The 20,484-nt window shown below is 36.6% G+C and overlaps 1 protein-coding gene across 1 annotated transcript in view; it reads left to right on the top strand.

The window, feature by feature from the left end:
* LOC134755074 (uncharacterized) overlaps nucleotides 1–20,484 on the top strand; it is a 46,308-nt gene that overhangs the window by 16,030 nt on the left and 9,794 nt on the right. Inside the window, exons 3-9 of the mRNA XM_063691552.1 lie at nucleotides 4,479–5,825; nucleotides 7,205–7,265; nucleotides 8,078–8,208; nucleotides 9,074–9,152; nucleotides 10,676–10,802; nucleotides 18,726–18,794; nucleotides 20,396–20,451. Coding sequence (XP_063547622.1) covers nucleotides 4,479–5,825; nucleotides 7,205–7,265; nucleotides 8,078–8,208; nucleotides 9,074–9,152; nucleotides 10,676–10,802; nucleotides 18,726–18,794; nucleotides 20,396–20,451 — 1,870 coding nt within the window. The remainder of the gene's footprint in view (nucleotides 1–4,478; nucleotides 5,826–7,204; nucleotides 7,266–8,077; nucleotides 8,209–9,073; nucleotides 9,153–10,675; nucleotides 10,803–18,725; nucleotides 18,795–20,395; nucleotides 20,452–20,484) is intronic.

Here is a 20,484-nt window from a genome sequence, read left to right on the forward strand (position 1 = left end):
ACAAGCACCTTATATGAATTAACGTACCTGACTCTAATGATACCTAGAATATCATGACTTTTGAATAGCCTCGCTAGCGCAAATTGTTTCGGCATCTTATCTTTGCAAGTAATGCTTATTTCTGTGCCCACGGGTAAGTCTGGGTTAAACACATAACGGCGTTTTGGATTTTTGGTAACTAATGTCCATTCATCGTCCTTCTCCTTCCTCTTAGCAGCATAGGAATGATCTGTCGTCATGACACTCATATCTGTATCAGTACTAACCTTAGGAAACTGTCTCGCCTTAAGCTTTTTAACCTTGACCTTAGGTGACCCTAGGCCATCTGATGAATTCGGTTCACCATTATCAGGCGTAATTTCCTCTAAATCGCAGTCCATATCACGTTGTATTAAATCCATGGAATCATTTTGTAGGCATATCTCTGAGCTATTTACGCGATTTGTAGCTTCATTTGCGCCATTATCTCTATTGAGGGACATTGGTTTCGGATCCCGACTGTAACAGTCGGGACCGCTTCAAATTTATGAAAAACCAGTAGAAAGTTAATAATTTACTAGTATTTTAAAACACAAATAACTGAAAGACACGAGTTAATTAAATATAAAATTAATAATTTTACAAAAGACTTTTTAAAACTCGTCTTGCCGCCTTTAAGTTTTTATTTTTTTCGTGATGGAGACTATATAAGGCGCAGCATTTAAAAAGGGCGCCGTATTTTGTCATACCTAAACATTTTTTATTGCATTCATGTCATGGAGACTATATAAAGGAGCCAAATCTCTATGTACGAAAAGTGTCCATCAAAAAACAGTAATTAGGCGGCGCCACCATACACCGAAATACAAACAAAAACAACCTACGTATATAGGTCGGGTTATTTGTTGCCTTATATGGTTCATGTTATACTCATGTCCCAGAGCCTAACCAGCGCCACCGGAGAGATAAGGAACTATTATTTAAAGATGAAAGCGGTCTCTTTTGCAACAATTCTGCCATAAGAGATTGGCATCCTTTCTATACCATCCATAATTCATGTACTTACAACCTAGGAGGATATAGCCAACGGAGACGCCACGTCTGTAATTTGCTGTACAAAAAAGTCTGCCAATTTTTGCGGGGGAGGGGAACGTCAAATGTATACGTAAAGGGCCCTCCAGACTCGTGCGCGAAGCTGCGAACGCGAGAACGCTGGAAATTGACTTACATAATTGACTGACAGTAAATAATAACAAAAAAACCTATATTCATCTTTTTCTTTTGGGTGCTAGTACTAGTGTAAGACAAACATTGTATGATTTTTATGTTTGAAATGAGACAGTCCTTTGACAATGACAATACATACTATACAAAATAACATTATAGGTAACATGTGAAACATGTGTGAAACATAAACCCAGACATGGTGTAGCTACTAGCAAAAAAAATTTGTTTGAATGGGCAAATTTTTTAATAAACGCTGAAAATAACAAAAAAAATACAATATTGCCATGCTTTAATCTTAAAATTAAAACATGACATTATTTTGAAAAATTATGAATCTAGTATAACTGGATCGGTCATCAGGGGGGGGGGGGATAGTCTTATGTATCTTTCAGGAGGAGTAGCAGAGAAAGCGCTGTTATTGTTTGGCCTTACTGTTTCACTTTTTTTTTATTCCCCACCGTAAGTTTAGTATGGTTTATGGTGGGCTACAAATCTGGCTTTTCTACTTCCATATTTTTATAAATAAACGACGCGGTTGCCATATGTCTATTGTTAGCACATTCTTAGGGTTTCGTACTCAAAGGGGTAAAACGGGACCCGATTACTAAGACTCCGCTGTCTGTCTGTCTTTCAACAGGCTGTGTCTCATGAACCGTGATAGCTAGACAGTTGAAATTTTCACAGATGGTGTACTTCTGTTGCCGCTATAACAACAAATACTAAAAACAGAATACAGAATAAAATAAATATTTAAGTGGGGCTCCAATATACGTGATTTTTTTTTCCGTTTTTTGCGTAATAGTGCCCGAGTCCGACTCGCACTTGGACGGTTTTTATAGTATAGCTCATGTATAGCTATATAGCGAAGGTACTGGCTATATATATATTTATACTGTGTCAAGCAAGACCCAAAACAAGATCTCGCCAAGCCATTCGTTAGGCTGTCTGGCATGTCTCTGTCTGCAGTCTGCAGTGGTCTTTTTCTAACCTCCCGCCCTTACTGATTCTGATCCTGTGAATTGAATCGGCCATTTTGTTTGTTATTGTGTTGTGCGATGGTTGGTTCAGCTTCGTGGTTTTACTCGACGAGCAGAGGAAGAAGATAATCTTAATGCGCATTATTTTGTTCTTGTTACTGGAGATAATTGGAAAAATTTAATAATTTCTAGTCTACATTCCCCTAAGCTAAGTAGCGGATGAGTTTATGGTCTTTATAGAGGAAACAAGTGAAGTGAAATTAAATGCAGGATACACAGACAGGTTCGTACAACATTTAATTCAGTCCTCATTTAAGTAATCAGCATGTGGCATTTATTTACTTCTTGCTTTTCCAAAAAGTCTTACTGTCCACGTACTCGGCCAGTGCGAATTCATTCTGTAACTCTAGGTCAGTTGTTAGGTTAGTCGCCTTCATTGGCTATTTATCTAGGTTATATACTTTTATTTTGAATGTAAATGAAACGTGTTTGAGTTCAGCAACATTTCTAAGGTATTTTTTTTATTAAAATGTCTTAATATTGTGTAATTTTTAGAAGTCTGTCTAGTCAGGACAATGGATTTTTGCGATTTCTGTATGTAGGTACTTTCTCGTTCCCACAGTGTCATTACATAGTATCTTTTGCTGACTTTGCTCATCTTGCCGGATTTAGTCGCATTTTCTATGACTGAAATCGTTTCCTTTTTAACTTTTGCCAGAAAGCATTTGCTTTACCAAAACCATTTTTACTGGTTACAGTGGTTACCTACTAAAAAAATCCAGATAAAATTTTAAATTGATTGTAGTTAATGTTTTATCATGCCTGCAAAGATGGAATAATCATATATGTGGAATTAGTTATTAAAGTGACCTTACATAACCTCTGACTTAGGTAGGTGGTTTATACTTGTAGTTATCTTGCTTCTGCTTAAATATTTAAATTGTTAGAAATTAACAGTAATTTAACCGATGTTTAAAATATATAGTTCATGATTATGAATATAATATAAGGTATATTAACTTTGCTGCCTACAAAATTTTGAAATCAGTGCAGTAGTCTGACCATGCTAAGTTTTCATGCCAATGCCAAGTGCTATGTCAAGTACTTATAGGTATGTGGTCAGAGTAGAGGTACAAATATGTGGTCAGAGTCTAGTGTAAATATTAGTGGTGGTAATTGTTATAACTGTTTCAAATTTTAGGTATCTACATCAAATAGTCTCTGAGAAAAACGCATTTAACTGATTTGCAAGACCGAAGTGATCCCATAAGTGTTCCGTTTGTCAAAACAAAGTTTTGCACGGAACACTAAAAATGACAAATTGACAGATAACTGGTATTTTGTTATTCACCATTAGAATTATGTCTTTACTGCTAATGCAAATGGTCTAGAAAGGTTTCATCCCCTTAAGCTACTGATTGTCCCCGCCACCCTCATTGTTAAAGATTTGTTTACTACTAGCTACCTGCCCTGGCTTCGCACGGGTTGTTCAACCGATTCACAGAGAACCTTAACAAATTATACACCTAAACCTTCCTCAAGAATCACTCTACTCAAAGGTGAAAACCGCATGAAAATCTGTTCTGTCGTTTTTGAATTTATCCTGAACATACAGACAGATGTTGCTGGGACTTTGTTTTATAATGTGTATTGATGTAAATTAGGTTTAAATTTTATTACCCAGGAATAAAAGGTTTTTTTATCTTATTTTATTATTGATGTATATAATATGTATTTTTTGTTTGCCAACATCAAAACTTTGAAGAAAAAGGTGTTTAATTCTCAATCTCTCAAAGACAGCTGGACCACATGGAGTTTTGTTTTATTTTTGTTTGAAAATGTATTCTAGGGACTGCCCTTAACATGGCGCCCAATAAACTTTGGAAACCACTGGGTTTCCAGTTTATTGGGCTGCAACCCACCTGAAAATCTTCACCATTTGGCACATATGCATATAAATTCACTCTGGACCCACCAGTGGGTTTGGGAAATGCTGTTCTAGGGATACACAGGATCTGATGATGGGATACTGAAAAAAAATTACATAGTATTAGTGATATACAGGATGGATTTTCCTCACTGACCCACTAAGAGAATCCACCTTGTATACTTGTATGTATTTTTTTAGTAACTGAAAGCTACTTTTGGTGAAGTGTAACACCATCCTTAGTTGTTGATGAAGTCTTTAATGATAATAACAATAAATTTATTAAATAAATTATAAATAAATAAATATATAAAGTTCTTAATAATTTGCATTTACAATTTAGTTTAATCATAAATTTGTCTCAACAGATCCTGAGAATTGTCGGAGACTCGGAGTTGATGAACAGTTTATCAAATTTCGGCCATCGCCCAATTTCAAAAATATGAAAAAGTTCTTGAAATATAAAATTGATTGTTCAGAATCATCAAGTCAGTCTCCGCCAAACGGCAATTGTGAGCAGCCAAATACGTCGGAGAGCCCTCCCAGCAATAGCCAGCCGATGGAAAAGGAGGAACAACCTTCCCCTTTGAAACCAGTTGTCCATCCCCCTTTACCTTTAGAACCGCCACCCCCTGACAAGCTGCCTGTTATGCCAGTGCCTATAAAGAATGAAATTATTGAGAATGATTACCCGGACCAAGAAAGTGGGCAAGAATCTCCAAATCTGTCAACAGCTGATCTGTCAACAGCTGAACTGTCAACAGCTGAACTGTCAACAGCTGAACTGTCAGCAGCTGAAACAGAAGAATCTTCACTAAGATTAAATGAAGAGCATGACAGCCAGGCCGCAGAAACGCCAAAAGTGACTGTTTGTAGGGATTTCATTAGAGGCACATGTGTTGGAGTAGGCTGCAGATATGCGCACCAAAGGGACCTGTCTCAGTTAATGGGGGTGTATACCTTTTGCCGCAATTATCAAAATACAGTTTGCACATTACCGCTGTGCAATTTCAAAAATATGAAAAAGTTCTTGAAATATAAAATTGATTGTTCAGAATCATCAAGTCAGTCTCCGCCAAACGGCAATTGTGAGCAGCCAAATACGTCGGAGAGCCCTCCCAGCAATAGCCAGCCGATGGAAAAGGAGGAACAACCTTCCCCTTTGAAACCAGTTGTCCATCCCCCTTTACCTTTAGAACCGCCACCCCCTGACAAGCTGCCTGTTATGCCAGTGCCTATAAAGAATGAAATTATTGAGAATGATTACCCGGACCAAGAAAGTGGGCAAGAATCTCCAAATCTGTCAACAGCTGATCTGTCAACAGCTGAACTGTCAACAGCTGAACTGTCAACAGCTGAACTGTCAGCAGCTGAAACAGAAGAATCTTCACTAAGATTAAATGAAGAGCATGACAGCCAGGCCGCAGAAACGCCAAAAGTGACTGTTTGTAGGGATTTCATTAGAGGCACATGTGTTGGAGTAGGCTGCAGATATGCGCACCAAAGGGACCTGTCTCAGTTAATGGGGGTGTATACCTTTTGCCGCAATTATCAAAATACAGTTTGCACATTACCGCTGTGCAAATATGTCCATGCTTCAGTGTTTGAAGTGCAAGAGTTCTATAGAACTGGAGTCCTACCACCACGCGCCCAATATCATTTGAAAAAGCCTTTCTACATGCTGCCGCCTCCACCACCACCTCCACTACCTGAAGGTACTAAGCTTGCAAGAGCCATCTTTTATATAGCTTGTAATTTTTTTTTGTACATTAGGTATTTACAATATATGCTTTGGTAATCTTCAGGTTTTTAAATATTAATTTCTCGTGATGTCTCTTTCTAACATGATGAGTGCTATGTTTATTGAAAGATTACCAGAGCTAACTTGTATAACTGAGTTTACATAACCAGCATTATGATAACAAGATATAAATAAACTGTCTTATTTTCTATAATAAGGTCGCTAAGCATGATGAATTTGACCTTCAGGCCTAATGCCAGTTGTTAATAAATTTTTTTTACCAAATTCGATATACAATCCTGACAACATATTTGTAACAGGGATCAGGTATATTTTATATGGAAACGAAAACGGTATTTTTTCGTTCTTTGTTAATTATTTCATTTCTAATTGGGCAATCTAACAATACGAAGTCTACTTAAAACACAACCGAGTCCTACATTTCGAGTATAAAATAATTCGAAACATAATATTTCGAAGTTCTTGCAAAAAACCGGTTCAGATCCCCGATTTGTAATATGTGACGTTTTCAAGCAAAAGGTACCACATTGTCGCTGACCATAAGGACGAAATTGGATTGTATCTTTATACGAATAACCTGTCAGAGCGTTCTTGTGGCAAGCGACAATGTGGTACCTTTTGATTGAAAACGACACATATGAATATAACAGGAAGATTTCCCTTTAAATGAAATGATGAAACATCTTAGTAAAGTCACAAAATTAAATAAATAAAATAAAATAGCCATTTATTTCGCCCTCATGTTAAAAATTTTACATTTCTTGTCAAGTTTTAGGGAAAAAAGCAAATAATGTCAAATGCTTAATTTAAACATAATAAATAATAATAATAAAGTTCTTTGTCATATATGTTTATTATTTATTATTTCATTTTAGACAGGCAGCTGATGCTGGTACGTCTAAATAATAGTTCACTTAGCACAGTTAGCATAGTTTGTCTAGTCTATTTTTAAATTGATTAACACTTGTAGAGTTCACAACTTCAGAGGGTAATTTGTTCCAAACCTTTACTATTCGGTTTGCAATAAAGTTTTTGCCGATATTTGTTTTGTGCTTTGTTGTTATTAGTTTAAGGTTGTGTCCTCTCGTGCGCGTGTTTGAGTTTCGAGCGAAGAGATCGCTTAGTTCTGGACAGTCGTAATATCCGTTAATGATTTTGAATGTTTCGATCAAGTCGCGTTCACGCCTTTTTTGCAGTGTTATTTGGTATTTTTATTGACATCGGTCGACTTGCCTCCCGGCATAGGCCTCCCCTAAGACCTTCCATTCCTCTCTGTTGGTTGCTCTTCTTGTCCATGTAAGTCACAAAATTAACAAAATTAAATGTTTTCAGTAAACTCAAGCCCTCCATGCACTCCAGAGGTGCTTAACGCAGTTGCCCTTCGACGAAATCCGTAAGTACATCTATTTTGAAAGTGGACACGTCGTGATACTGTGATACATACAGAAATTTGCAATTATAATTCAATTCTCCACAAAATATCACTTTGTAATGCGGTCTTGCTGTATCAAGTTTATACAAAAAATGGAGAGATTTCGTTGGGTCGTTTAATCTAGATCAATATAGTAGCGGTATGGTCTAGGGAGCTTCCTGTGTTACTCTAATTGACTGAAACTAATCCTCTCCATGTGTATACCCTGTAGCTTATAAAATAGTCTGCTCTTCTTAAGTTAAACTATACAAATTATAACATAACAACATAATTTATTCAAAAAAACATGTGGCATGCTTGCATTCATACAAAACAAAGACTTCATTCATACAAAATAGTGACGTTAAACATGTGCCTGAACTAGGGTACCCTGTGTTTCAGGCGAGAATTATAATTTTTTCTACTTAAATTTAATGGCTTAGGTAAATATGAATTCATAGGTACATGCAAGAAATGCTTATTTATTTAGAAAGTTGGTATGGCAAGGGTTGTTTTCAAAGTGTGTGGGAAAGAAGTCAATGATTTTTATTAATACATTTAAGAGTAATGAAATTGGGTTACTTTGTAAGGAAATTCCTGACAAGGCGATCAATTATTATTATTCTTGTGTACATACATATTTTTTGTACTTTACATGTATTTTATTAATAAAATTTAACACGTGTAATATTTTTACTGGTAATTTTCTGTCACAGTGTTGCATGTCCAGTGTTGGCTGGTTGAGGTTATATGGAGTGTATAACATTCGTCTAATGGTATATTTTGTATTCTAGTTCAGAAAAGCCTTTAATAAGCTGTGTGCCTGTGTCTAAATTGGAATCTAAACCAGCCGAGAATGATTTCAGGCACATGATACAAGCCATTACTTCCCCACTGAAAAGAGACTGGAACTCGATAGACCCATGTAAGTAAATTTTAATTGGTAGTTAAAAAAACAAAGCAGTATTGAAGTTCAACATAACAACCTAAGTTTTTTGTCAATTAATTGAATATTGTTTTATTGACATATAAATTGACCTCTTCGCTGGCCGAAAACAATAGTACAATTAACAATCGCTTAAAGGATTAATGTTATTTTCCTTAGCATTTTTGCTTGACAATGCTGCTAGAGTTAACTTTGCTAAAGACCAATTAATTATAATGATTTCATTAATGTTGACTTCAGTAATCAATAATCATGTAATTTTGGCAAGCCACTGCAGGTTCGAGCCCTGCGAGTGTTATCAATTGTTATGGGTTCTGAAGCCAGAATCTATCGCATTGGACTACCTACAGTTTCCTAAAAACTGGCTACACGGCAGTATTCAACAATGTTGCTAACTGATCAACAATAGCAAGCGAATTTATGTTTTATTATTATTTCATCCATATTATGCCTAAGAGCTTAACAAAATTAATAGTGGCAAATAACACATTAAGATACATTAGCATTAACACAGTTATTAATTAAATTACTTGCAATCGAAGCATCTGTACCTATTTGTTTATTACAATTCGGCATTTCCATACAGTATAAAGAAATACTTCATGCTTGGCTTCGAATTAAAAGGGTAATGTAACTGATACCCTGCTATTGCTCTTTAAACTTAAATTATAAATGAATGGCAATTGTTTTTACTATATAAAAGTTGACAGCTCATAAGATACCGAGAGTTGGCAGAGCGCAGTCTCGGTGAAGCCACGTGGTTGGTCCGAATGCCGTGCGTACTGTTATGCTAGTGGACTGTTGCGCCAAGCGACTTGTTATATTTGATTGATTTTGTCTGCAGTCACCTCCCCGCCGCGCGACCTCGACCACAAACAACTCTTCACAAAAAAATGTAAATATTGCGACAGTACGGACATCAGGTTTGATATTTTATACATATTGTATTATCTGTTAAAATTATGCAATGAAATATAAGTGTATGGGCGAGTCGCACATATTAGCTTTCAGAGTAGCATGAAATTATTTCAGATTAACACTGACGAGTATTGCAATGTAAGCCCATTTTAAGTGTACGCATATTTTTATTAAAGTAAATACTTGTTACGATTTATATTTGATGCATTGCAAAAGTTTAATACTACTGCAATCTCGCCCCCTAAATTGTATTACATGTTTTGAGAGAAGTCAACCAATAAAGCTATGCGGCGCTGCAGTCGCCCTCGTGATAAACATATCACGGGGAAGTACGAAGTACAAATTATAGAAACAACTTTATAGAGAGCAGAATAGCGACGCAGCTTAAGAGTCCCCGGCAAGCTTGGCCGAATTACACCTTCCCATACAAACGTAGTTCCGCTCTCATTTTAAAACTACGTGTTGGATTGTAATGAAACTGCACATACAATGACATAGGTATATCTAGGTCTGAAATTAGTTTATATAGCTCCAGTTTATAAAACAAACGAAATGTGCCATTTTCATATTAGTTTCTTTCAACCTTATCGTCAACCGACAATGTGGTACCTTTTGGTTGAAAACGTCACAAATAGAGCAAAAACAAGTTTTGTATGAAAAACTTAAATCTGCCGTATTTTTTACGGTTCCGTACCCAAAGGGTAAAAACGGGACCCTATTACCAAAGATAGATAGTTACTCTATGCTATTACTAAGACTCCAAGGCTGTATCTCATGAACCGTGATAGCTAGGCAGTTGAAATTTTCACAGATGATGTATTTCTGTTGCCTCTATAACAACAAATACTAAAAAGTACGGAACCCTCGGTGCACGAGTCCGACTCGCACTTGGCCGGTTTTTTTAACTATGGTATCTGAAGCTACATAAATTAATTACAGACAGATATACCTACCTTATCCTATTGTAAGTACAAAGTCTCAGAGCAATCTAGCTAGTCGTTTTAAAATGAAAGCGGAACTACGTTTGTATGGAGAACCGAGCTTGCCGGAGACCCTTAATGCTTATTGTTTATTAAGTTATCGTCATGATATTTGTGGCGAATTATATTATTATAAAAATATGGTAGATTCTTATGGAGAATGTATCGTATGTGTCCACATACGTCATGTCCACTGCACTGCCTTGTGTCCCTATATAGGCACCTAGCGCGCAAGGGCCCATGCACCCAACTAATATGTTGGAGCTATATATATTATTACCAATGTAACAGCTCAAATTTGAGTTCGAAGATTAAAATTTACATATCACTAGAAAATAAAATGCTTAAGCGATATTAAATAAGTTTTACCAAGTTTTTTTATTTGAAGAATATACACACGTTAAAAGAAATTGTATTTTACAGTAACTATGTAATGTTTAAAATATATATACTATTTATGTTTATATTATGTATATATTTCTTAAAGGTGCTTTTGTATTATAATTAAAACTTTAATTAGATAAAACTAATTGTACTTTCTGTTACAGACTTCAATATAATAAAGAAAAACTCGAGGCAATAGAGAAAACAAGCAAAGAACTGAAAATGAAGTCCAAGCTCCTCACGCAGAAGAGCCAAAACCTTATCACCATTCTCCTTACAGTAATAAAAGAGGTAAGAATTATTTTGTCTATTGTATTAACTATTACAAAATTAATACGCGTCACGTTTTATGGGAATTCCTGCGAGTTTTCGTTGTTCTAGAGCTTGTCTCCGAATTAGCCTCATGCATGAAGTTTATATTTGAACGAAATATGTTTTATTCGGATGTTTGTTACCGTTATATCATGTTACAAATGCATTTCCGTTTTTAAATTACCATTTAATTACTTAAAATTATTAGCGAAACGCTCGAAACGCCACGTGACGTCACGCGTTCGACAGATTAGTGTCATTAGTAGCAAACGTCAGTTGGGCCGCCCAACGTGTGACGTCATCACGCTCTGTCGAATTCGCGCCAAAAATTATGAGCGTTTCAACCGCTCAAAAATTTTCAACATTTTAAATATTTTTTAATAAAATAATGTTAAGGTTTACAAAAGTATTTTTATCATTTCCGGTGTTCCAACGATATAAATTATGAATCCAAAAATAAAAATAAATTCATGCATGGAGCTAATTGTAATTTAACATTTATTTACAGGAAAGTTATACACGAATCTTGAGCCGTGGCTTGTTTCACTAAAATTTGTAATATATGCGGAAGCCTGTTTTTACATAAGTAGTCTTTGTTTGTTTGGATATTCGATAAATGTTGCTATTTATCGCTAAAGGCCCATTTACATGGTGCGAGTTTCTCGCACGTTTTGGGGCGAGAAATCGTATGACATAATCGTATGCAATAATCGCCAGGCGAGTATCGTATAAAAATGTTTACATTCATGCGAGAAATATAAACTCTCCTACGATTATGTCATTCGATACTCGCATGGAGATTATCGCCAGGCGAAATAGTTTACACGAGGAGCCGCATTCTAGGGAGATATTTGCTTACGATTTCTCTACTCGTCTAAACTCGTTCTCGTATGACATTTTTTCACGCACGTGCGAGTATCGCACGAATCGGTCCGAACCGATTTTCATACGAGTTTTGCCAGTCAACTTACGTGATTAGTTGCTAATCATTTACCACTATGTATACGTATACCGTAAATATTCGTAATAATATTTCTTGTTTCTTACAATATTTTTACAAGCTTTTATTTAACTTGTAAATGTTTGTTTGTTTGAATATGTTTGTTCTGGTCAAATCTTGCAAATTTAACCCACTTCCCATTATTTGATTGAGCTTAAAATTCCTATACATATGTGACTTGGGTGACAATGTAATATTATGCTACCATTGAACTGGTCTGATTATGGACACAGGAGGTGGCCATGGGAACTCTATATAACCTAGATGTGTTTGGGTTCGTTAAAATTCTCTCGATGAGTATTAATTGTCTGTTAAAGAAAAGTACAGTCAGCGATAATGTCTTCTATCAGAAATGTTTTTTTTTTAACAAAAACAAATTAATTTAATGATTTTAATATAATTTAAGTTGAATTTATTTTAATATTGGCTCTTGGCGGGAAATAGTTAGCTGCATTTAAGTACTTATATTCAACGAAAAAATTTGTTGTGCGTTTTGAAAATGAAAATGTAAAAATAAAATTTAAAACGTATAAAGTACCGACACAATCAGAACAGCCTCTTGCAATGCACTCATGATGACGACTGAAAAGCATATAAACTCGAAATACGATTCTCGCATTTAAGTTTTGTTTACACGGAGACATCCAATCATCAAAGGCGAGGAGATTATCGCCCCTACTTGTACGATATCGTACGTATAGTTTACATGACGCCATATTTTTTCTCGTGCTACGATAATCGCATGGTTGAGGCGAGAAACTCGCACCATGTAAATGGGCCTTTACACGGATTGATTCGTTGAGTCGCATTTTACTCTAAAGAAAGATAGGTACATGGCTCTTTTATAAGTTTTCCTTGCTTTTAAATTTTTTGTTTAAACTCCTTTTATTAGAACTAAGGTAAATACTTACACTTCCACAATATTTTAACGGTTACATGATTTCATGAAACAGCGTAGCATTGAAAACAGGTGTCTGCTTGTGTTATTATTTATTCATTTAACCAAGATGTTAGGTTATTTATAATATGAATAACCTAACCCTTATTTATTATTATTACTATGACTTGCTTAAAAAATTTGCAACAGGCCCTAGGTCTTATTAATTACAGATATGCATGACATTTAATTAGATTGATGAGATTGTTTTATCGATTGTGTTAGTTGACATTAATTGCATGAAAAAACAACATTAAAACTGGGTTATTTTAGCAAGAGGACTGTATCAGATTTCATCTTTATTTAGTGCAAATATGTTGATGATTAATTATTTACCTAACTAAAACATGACGTTTGGTATATGTATTACATTAGACTATATGCTCGTAATACTCATTTTTTTTAATTAGTCTGATAATCAATGAAATCAGCGCGGAGCCCTCTGGCACCGCACATGCTGAGATTGGGACCCTTTGCCTCACCATAGATTTAAGTTAATAGTTATTATGTTATGTTAAGTTGATATTTAAGTTTAAGTTTAGTTTATATTGTATTTTTAAGCTATCCTTTCATAAATTGTAGATTTTTTCCTAAGGTGTGGCAATAAAGATTTTTTTATTTTTATATAAATATTATGTTATGCTCGACATTTAAATACGTCATTTGGTTTGGTCACTTGTCTCAAAACTATTAGCAAGAAACGAATACCGAAAACTACATGAACGCGTCTCGAGTCTCTGTGTTAAAGGGGCCCCACTGAGTATCAGTCCGCCGGACGATATCGGTCTGTCAGTTAGAACAAAAATTTGACAGTTCTGAACGACTGACGGGGCGATATCGTCCAGCGGACTGATAGTCAATGGGCCCCTTTCTTTACCTTGTTCGTAAAAAGCTTTCGTTGGCAGTATAAAACAGTAATGAGCATTAATATATAATGTCTGTACCATTAACGTGGGATTTATAGCCAGCAACAGAAATAAGGTCTGTCCAAGAAAAAAAGTGGTCATGTAGTGTAAATATTTTACATGAATGTGAATTTTCAAGCAGCACGTTTTGTACATAATTTGTGGATACCAAACTACATATTAAAAATACAAACATGATATACCGTTAGATTTTCTATGAATTTTAGCAATATATATCCCATGGTACCAATGTTTTCTTGTATAGGGTCTTCTGGCAGTCTTTACCAAGTTTTCCTGCAAAATATATAGTTTTTTTTTTAAATTCGATAATCAAAATTATACCTTATGACGCCCTCTTTTCACAAAAGAAACAATTTTTCTTATTGTATTCAGATTGAGATAGTCCTGAGATTCTTTAACTTTGGTGAATTTGGCTTTTTGACGAAAAAATGCCTCGCATATAAAAACTACTTTCAGTGCTTGGGAGTAGAAAGTCTTCCTGACTACCACAAATAGAATGAGTTTCAAGAAGTATTTTTTTTTTGATAAGATGACATTCTAATCTGCCTAAAACAGCTTGTAAAAATTTAATACAGTTGACATTGTAGCAGGAAGCGAGTGAAGAATGTCAAAAAACGCTGTACAAGCAATGAAAGGTATGATGGAATTTATTTGGCGAAAATTCACACAAACCCATACATTAAAATACGATTTTATTTTTGTTATATAGTATTATATAGGTATATACAAATTATTAAAATAAAAAACTTATTGAAAATTTACATTCGGTAAAAAGATATACCAGATCATCCACCAACCACTTTTTTTCGTGGACATACTTTAGTAAAGCGGGTGAGGTAGTTAGTCAAAATGATTCGCTCAGACTCTTACCACCTCTTACTCTCTATACCAGTGGTTCCTAACCTTTTTAGTACTGTCACCCCTGTGACTAACTAGGGAACTCGATTTTACCCCTCCTCTATAATCATTAATATTCTTTCTTATAGGTAGATAGGTCTTTGTTATCTTTGTTGTCAGCTTATTACCCCCGTAAAATGCCAGTTTTACCCCCACGGAGGTAATTACCCCCAAGTTAGGAACCGCTGCTGATGTTGTGCTCAGAACTTCCGCTGTTGACTGTACGAGTACATCCACAGTCTACACGTACATATGTTGAAAATTAATCAAGTCAATAGACATTCCTTTTCTAGTTAGCAGTGGGTCAGGTTTGAAAGCTGTTTGTCGAATTTGTATTTCTCTGGTAGCGTTTTGTCACTTATTTGGAGGACTATGTATCACAAAAGTATTTTTTCGAGATAGCATGTATGGATAAAGTCCTTCTATTACGATTATTGAGGTAATTTTTGTATTTTTTTAAAGCACGAAAATTTTATTACACAGTACAATAAAATGTGTATGAGACTTTCCACATATAAAATAACTGTTTTTAAATGATATTGACTATATTTCCTTTAAAATTATTTTTACGCCAAGATTCATTCACTGTATAAGATATGAAAATCTAAAAAAAACGTGCTCCCGAGTTTTAGTGGAAAATATATGACCAATGTGTATTGACCTTAACACATTCACTGCCAGCTTGAGCTACACGCTACTAGCGTAGCCGATAACATGGGAAAAACTATATGTCTCGAAAAGCGCCTACGAACAGAACCCCCACCTACCGGGTCGCTGGCAGTGAATGAGTTAACTGTAGGCCTAGCACATGATTGGCGCGACAGTATCTCGCCGCGAGCTCAAAAAGCTAAGAATACTACACGTTAACGCCCAAGGCGCACGACATAAATTTACAGAAATAAAAGCCCTGGTGGATAAACACTTGCCACACATTATCATTATCAATGAATGCAAACTGAACTTCGACAAAGTGAAGTTTGACATACTGAACTATGACAAAATAACGCACAGCATAGCAACGCACCTAGGCACAGCAATGTATGTCGCAAAGGGACTCAGATGGACTCAAACTGCGCTAACACCGGGATGGGAAGAAGATGACGCCAAGCTCGAGGGCATCGCGATCAAATTAGTTCTCAACCACCGTTCTGGCGAATACATAAACATAAAAGGAGTATACTTTCCCATCCCAGACCAACGTCACGCTAGAGAAGAACTCGAATACATGCTCATGGATGAAGCTTCGTTGGTAATAGGAGACCTAAACCTACAAATGAGAGAGCTCGGACACTCGAGAGATGCAGGCCTCGGGACACTCGTGAAAAGATTACAACAGGAGGGAGTATGTGAATTAAAACATACAGGACTTCCATCGCGACCAACGAACCAAGGTAGCAATATACTCGATGCCGCAATCGTTACACATGAACTCCAACATGCGGAGAACTTCAAAATGAAACAGGTTTCGTCCATCGGCTCGGACCACCTCCCTTGGATCCTAGATATTAAACTCAATGTCGACCGAGAGGTAAAACTCACAAGAAACATGAAAAAAATAACACAAAGCGAAGAGACCAGAAAAGCTTATATGACCACTTTATGTGAAAACATTTCTAATCTCTCGACTATAACTGATAACGAATCGTCCGAAAAATATATCGAAAATCTGGAAAAGGCTATTAGAGATACTTTAGATACTTTTGCACCTCTCAAGGAACATAACAGAAGAGACTTCCTCCCAGATGAAATAAATGACCTAATTGATCTCAGGAACCGAGCAAAGATACGAGCCTGGAAGAAAAGAAACCACGCCAACCCGGAGGTAGCTCGAAACGCGCGCTCCGAGTATAATAAACTAAAAAAAGCCACGAAAGATGCACTCACGAACCTCGCCGAACAGAGTTGGTTGAAAGCCCTAGAAGATCCCACAGACAGTCAAGCAAAGATGTGGAAAATCCAGAGAAGCATGAAAGCGCCCAACATGAAACTTCCCAATATCCAAGGATGCACGAATGAAAAAGAAATAATAGACGCGCTTGTCGACGCGGCTATTGTCAGAGAAGCCCAGATAAACCCAAATGATGAGGGTTCAGAGAAGACCACCCCGTTCGAACCATTGGACAGGACATCTACAAAAGAGATACGCCTAGAATTAAGGAAATTCAAGAACAAAAAAGCTCCTGGGCCGGATCAAATAAGAGCGGATGCTTTGAAACTGGGCGGAGAAGTTTTCATAACAGCCTTTGAGCCGATAGCAAACTATGTCTTGACTACAGGTTATTTCCCGAAACGATGGAAGGTGGGCGAATGTATCTTCCTTCACAAAACAGGCAAAAACCATAAAGAAGCTACTTCTTATAGACCAATCACGCTACTCAATATAATGGCAAAGCTATGTGAAAGGCTCATACTCTCAAGAGTACAAGGCACAGTAGACAAGATGCAGCCGCCGTTTCAACATGGCTTTACCAGGTTCAGAGGGACCGCTACACAGCTTCTCCGCACGGGAAAGATAATAACAGATGCACTTGCACTTGGAGAAAGCGTATCTATGATATGCACAGACCTAAGCAAAGCATTCGACTCAATTAACCACAAAGGCCTAATAAAGAAACTGCAGAACGCTGACGCTCCCAACAACATTATAAAACTATTAGAAAACTACTTAGAAGATCGATCGCTAATAGGAAAATTCCGCACTATGAATGGAGAAGTAAAAAAACTACCACATGGTGTGCCCCAGGGATCGATCCTAGGCCCCGTCATCTTCAACCTATACGTCTACGACATATGGGATAGTCACGATAGGATTCGAGGTCTGAAACTATCCCAGTACGCTGATGACTTATGTATCCTAAACAGAGCTAAGAACCCCGATCACGCTACCATGAGAGCGGAGTGGGCGGCAGAAACCATTGTAAACTACTATGATAGATGGGGTTTGAAATGCAACGTCGACAAAACAGAATGTATAATGTTTACAAAGAAGAAGAAATACAAACCAACGGTTAAGATTAAAACCCAGACGTTCGCTTATAAAAAAGACATAAAGTATTTAGGAGTCATCTTTGATAAGACGCTCAAAATGAACCCTCAAACAGACAAAGTTGTCAAAAAGTTAAAACAAGTAAGAGGAGCTCTGGGACCCATCATAGGCTTTAATGCCAAAACCGATGTAGAAGTCAAGTTAGCAATCATTCAAGCTTGCATCCTTCCTATCATGGATTATGGAGTGGTGCAGCTATTATCAAGGTACAGCAACTCGAACCTACAAAAAATTGAGAGACAATACAGGATGGCACTCAAGAATGCTGGCCAGTTCTCAAGACGTATACCCACGGAAACGCTCTGGGAAATCAGCGATCTTGAAGCGTGGCACCTTCGCGCCGCTGATTTAAATCGCAGAATGCTGGACAGAATCGCAGCTCTTGGTATTGAAGACCTCGACACACCAGGGGACGCTTACCTAGCTCACGGCGAACATAACCCACTATTAACAAACCATAGAATAGGTGAAATCTTATATGTACCAAATAAAGACATGAGACGCTGGCCCCGTGGGGCAGCGGCTCCTCGTCCCCTTAGAATTAAGTAAATGTAACATATGTAACACTATTACCAACATCTTTAACTCGACACTTGTGACACAACACCTCCAGCTTACACAGATCTTTTAGACATAAGTTAGCTGACACAATCCTACGGGAATAAAAAGATGTAACTCTGCTAATTGATAATAAACGATTTCTCATTCTCATTCTCATTCTCGCCGCGAGATAGACTACCCGCCTTGTCTGTGTATCAATTAAAGAGGGACGGGGGTAGTCTATCTCGCGGCGAGATACTGTCGCGCCAATCATGTGCTAGCCCGGCTGAATTGTCAATCTACATCTAATACGACAAATGAATCTTGGCTTTTACAGATTATTTTAGCATATCAAAACATTATCTTTGTCGTTCGCCAATTTGCTGGCCCAATATTACAGGGTTCTATGTTTCACTTTTATCGAACTACTATGATAAAATTCAAATTTCACTTTATCATAGTGACATTAAGTCGAATTTCAACTATCTTGAAAACGTAACATAGAACCCTGTAATATTCGGGCAGCGAATTGAAAGCCAATTTATTAAATTTACAGCAGGCGGAGTCAGTTAACGGGTACAACAAATTAAAAGCAAGGCTGAACATGTGCGGAGAAAAAGAAAGGGTACGTATTTCAGGTTCAAAACTATAAACACGTTGAATTTAACATGTGTGCGGATGCGGACCAGATAACTGTCTGTAAGAGAATAGTTACTTTTAAATAATGAAATAAAATAAATAAAATTGAAATGGAACTAATGAATGACGATATTATTCATTTGATTCTTACTTACCGATAAACAACGATTAATAGGGTATTTGTCAATTTTTAGGGTTCCGTACCCAAAGGGTAAAAACGGGACCCTATTACTAAGACTCCGCTGTCCGTCTGTCCGTCCGTCTGTCTGTCTGTCACCAGGCTGTATCTCATGAACCGTGATAGCTAGACAGTTGAAATTTTCACAGATGATGTATTTCTGTTGCCGCTATAACAACAAATACTAAAAAAAGAATAATATAAATATTTAAATGGGGCTCCCATACAACAAACGTGATTTTGTTGCTGTTTTTTTCCGTAATGGTACGGAACCCTTCGTGCGCGAGTCCGACTCGCACTTGGCCGGTTTTTTATTAATGGTATCAGTCGATCAGATTTATTTTGAGGATCGAATGTCTGTATGGGACCATCATCATCTTCCTCGCGTTGTCCCGGCATTTTGCCACGGCTCATGGGAGCCTGGAGTCCGCTTGGCAACTAATCCCAAGAATTGGCGTAGGCACTAGTTTTTACGAAAGCGACTGCCATCTGACCTTCCAACCCAGAGGGGAAACTAGGCCTTGTTGGGATTAGTCCGGTTTCCTCACGATGTTTTCCTTCACCGAAAAGCGACTGGTAAAATATCAAATGATATTTCGTACATAAGTTCTGAAAAACTCATTGGTACGAGCCAGGGTTTGAACCTGCGACCTTCGGATTGCAAGTCGCACGCTCTTACCGCTAGGCCACCAGCGCTTTTTCTGTCTGAATGGGACCCATTGTCTTAAAGCAATACAAAACACAATAATGGTCAAAGTCTTGCACCCGCACTTTATTGACGAAACGCTTCTAACAAAATGGCAATACATCGTGACGTCACGATGTAATGTCGCTATTGCTTAGAAGCCGTTTCGATGTATTGAAAACAAGAAAATTGCGATTTGGTATATTGTTCCCATACAATTTTTTTTTTATAAAATGTAAGGAATCGGATATTATTATTTTCCTATGAGGAAGTTAAATTTTTTTTTGTTCAAACAGGTCGTGTTTATTTTTTTTATTTATAGATTATTTCTATCTATATAACTAGATTTAGTTATAAAATTTAACATGTGGAAACAACCCTATTGTTTTAACAATTTAAAAGTAATTCCTAATAGGTATACTTTTTTGATGTTTCCTCATTATTTCAAACTATGTATGTATGTATCTATTTATTATTGTAAACAAAATGCAAAAGTCGGCAATTATTTTCATGAACCGTTTTTTTTACATAAAGTATGTGTTAAATAGTTTTTTTTCATATTCAAGAACAAAACCATCAAAGTTAATAATTATAATTAGTATTACCCAAAGCATTGCACATGCTTGATTGCCAGCGACGTGGTATAAAAAAAATAAAAAATAAACAATTTGCACACCTCTGGGACCTTGCCGAAAAAGTTAACACCTTTTCTTTTGATTCTCAGGAAGTCCTGCAGAACATCATTGAGAATCACAACACACAAGTCAGAAGCAATATTATGTAAGATAAAGCCATATTTAATATTAGGTAATA

Source organism: Cydia strobilella, chromosome Z (assembly GCF_947568885.1).
Source record: "Cydia strobilella chromosome Z, ilCydStro3.1, whole genome shotgun sequence".
Lineage (NCBI taxonomy): Eukaryota > Metazoa > Arthropoda > Insecta > Lepidoptera > Tortricidae > Cydia > Cydia strobilella.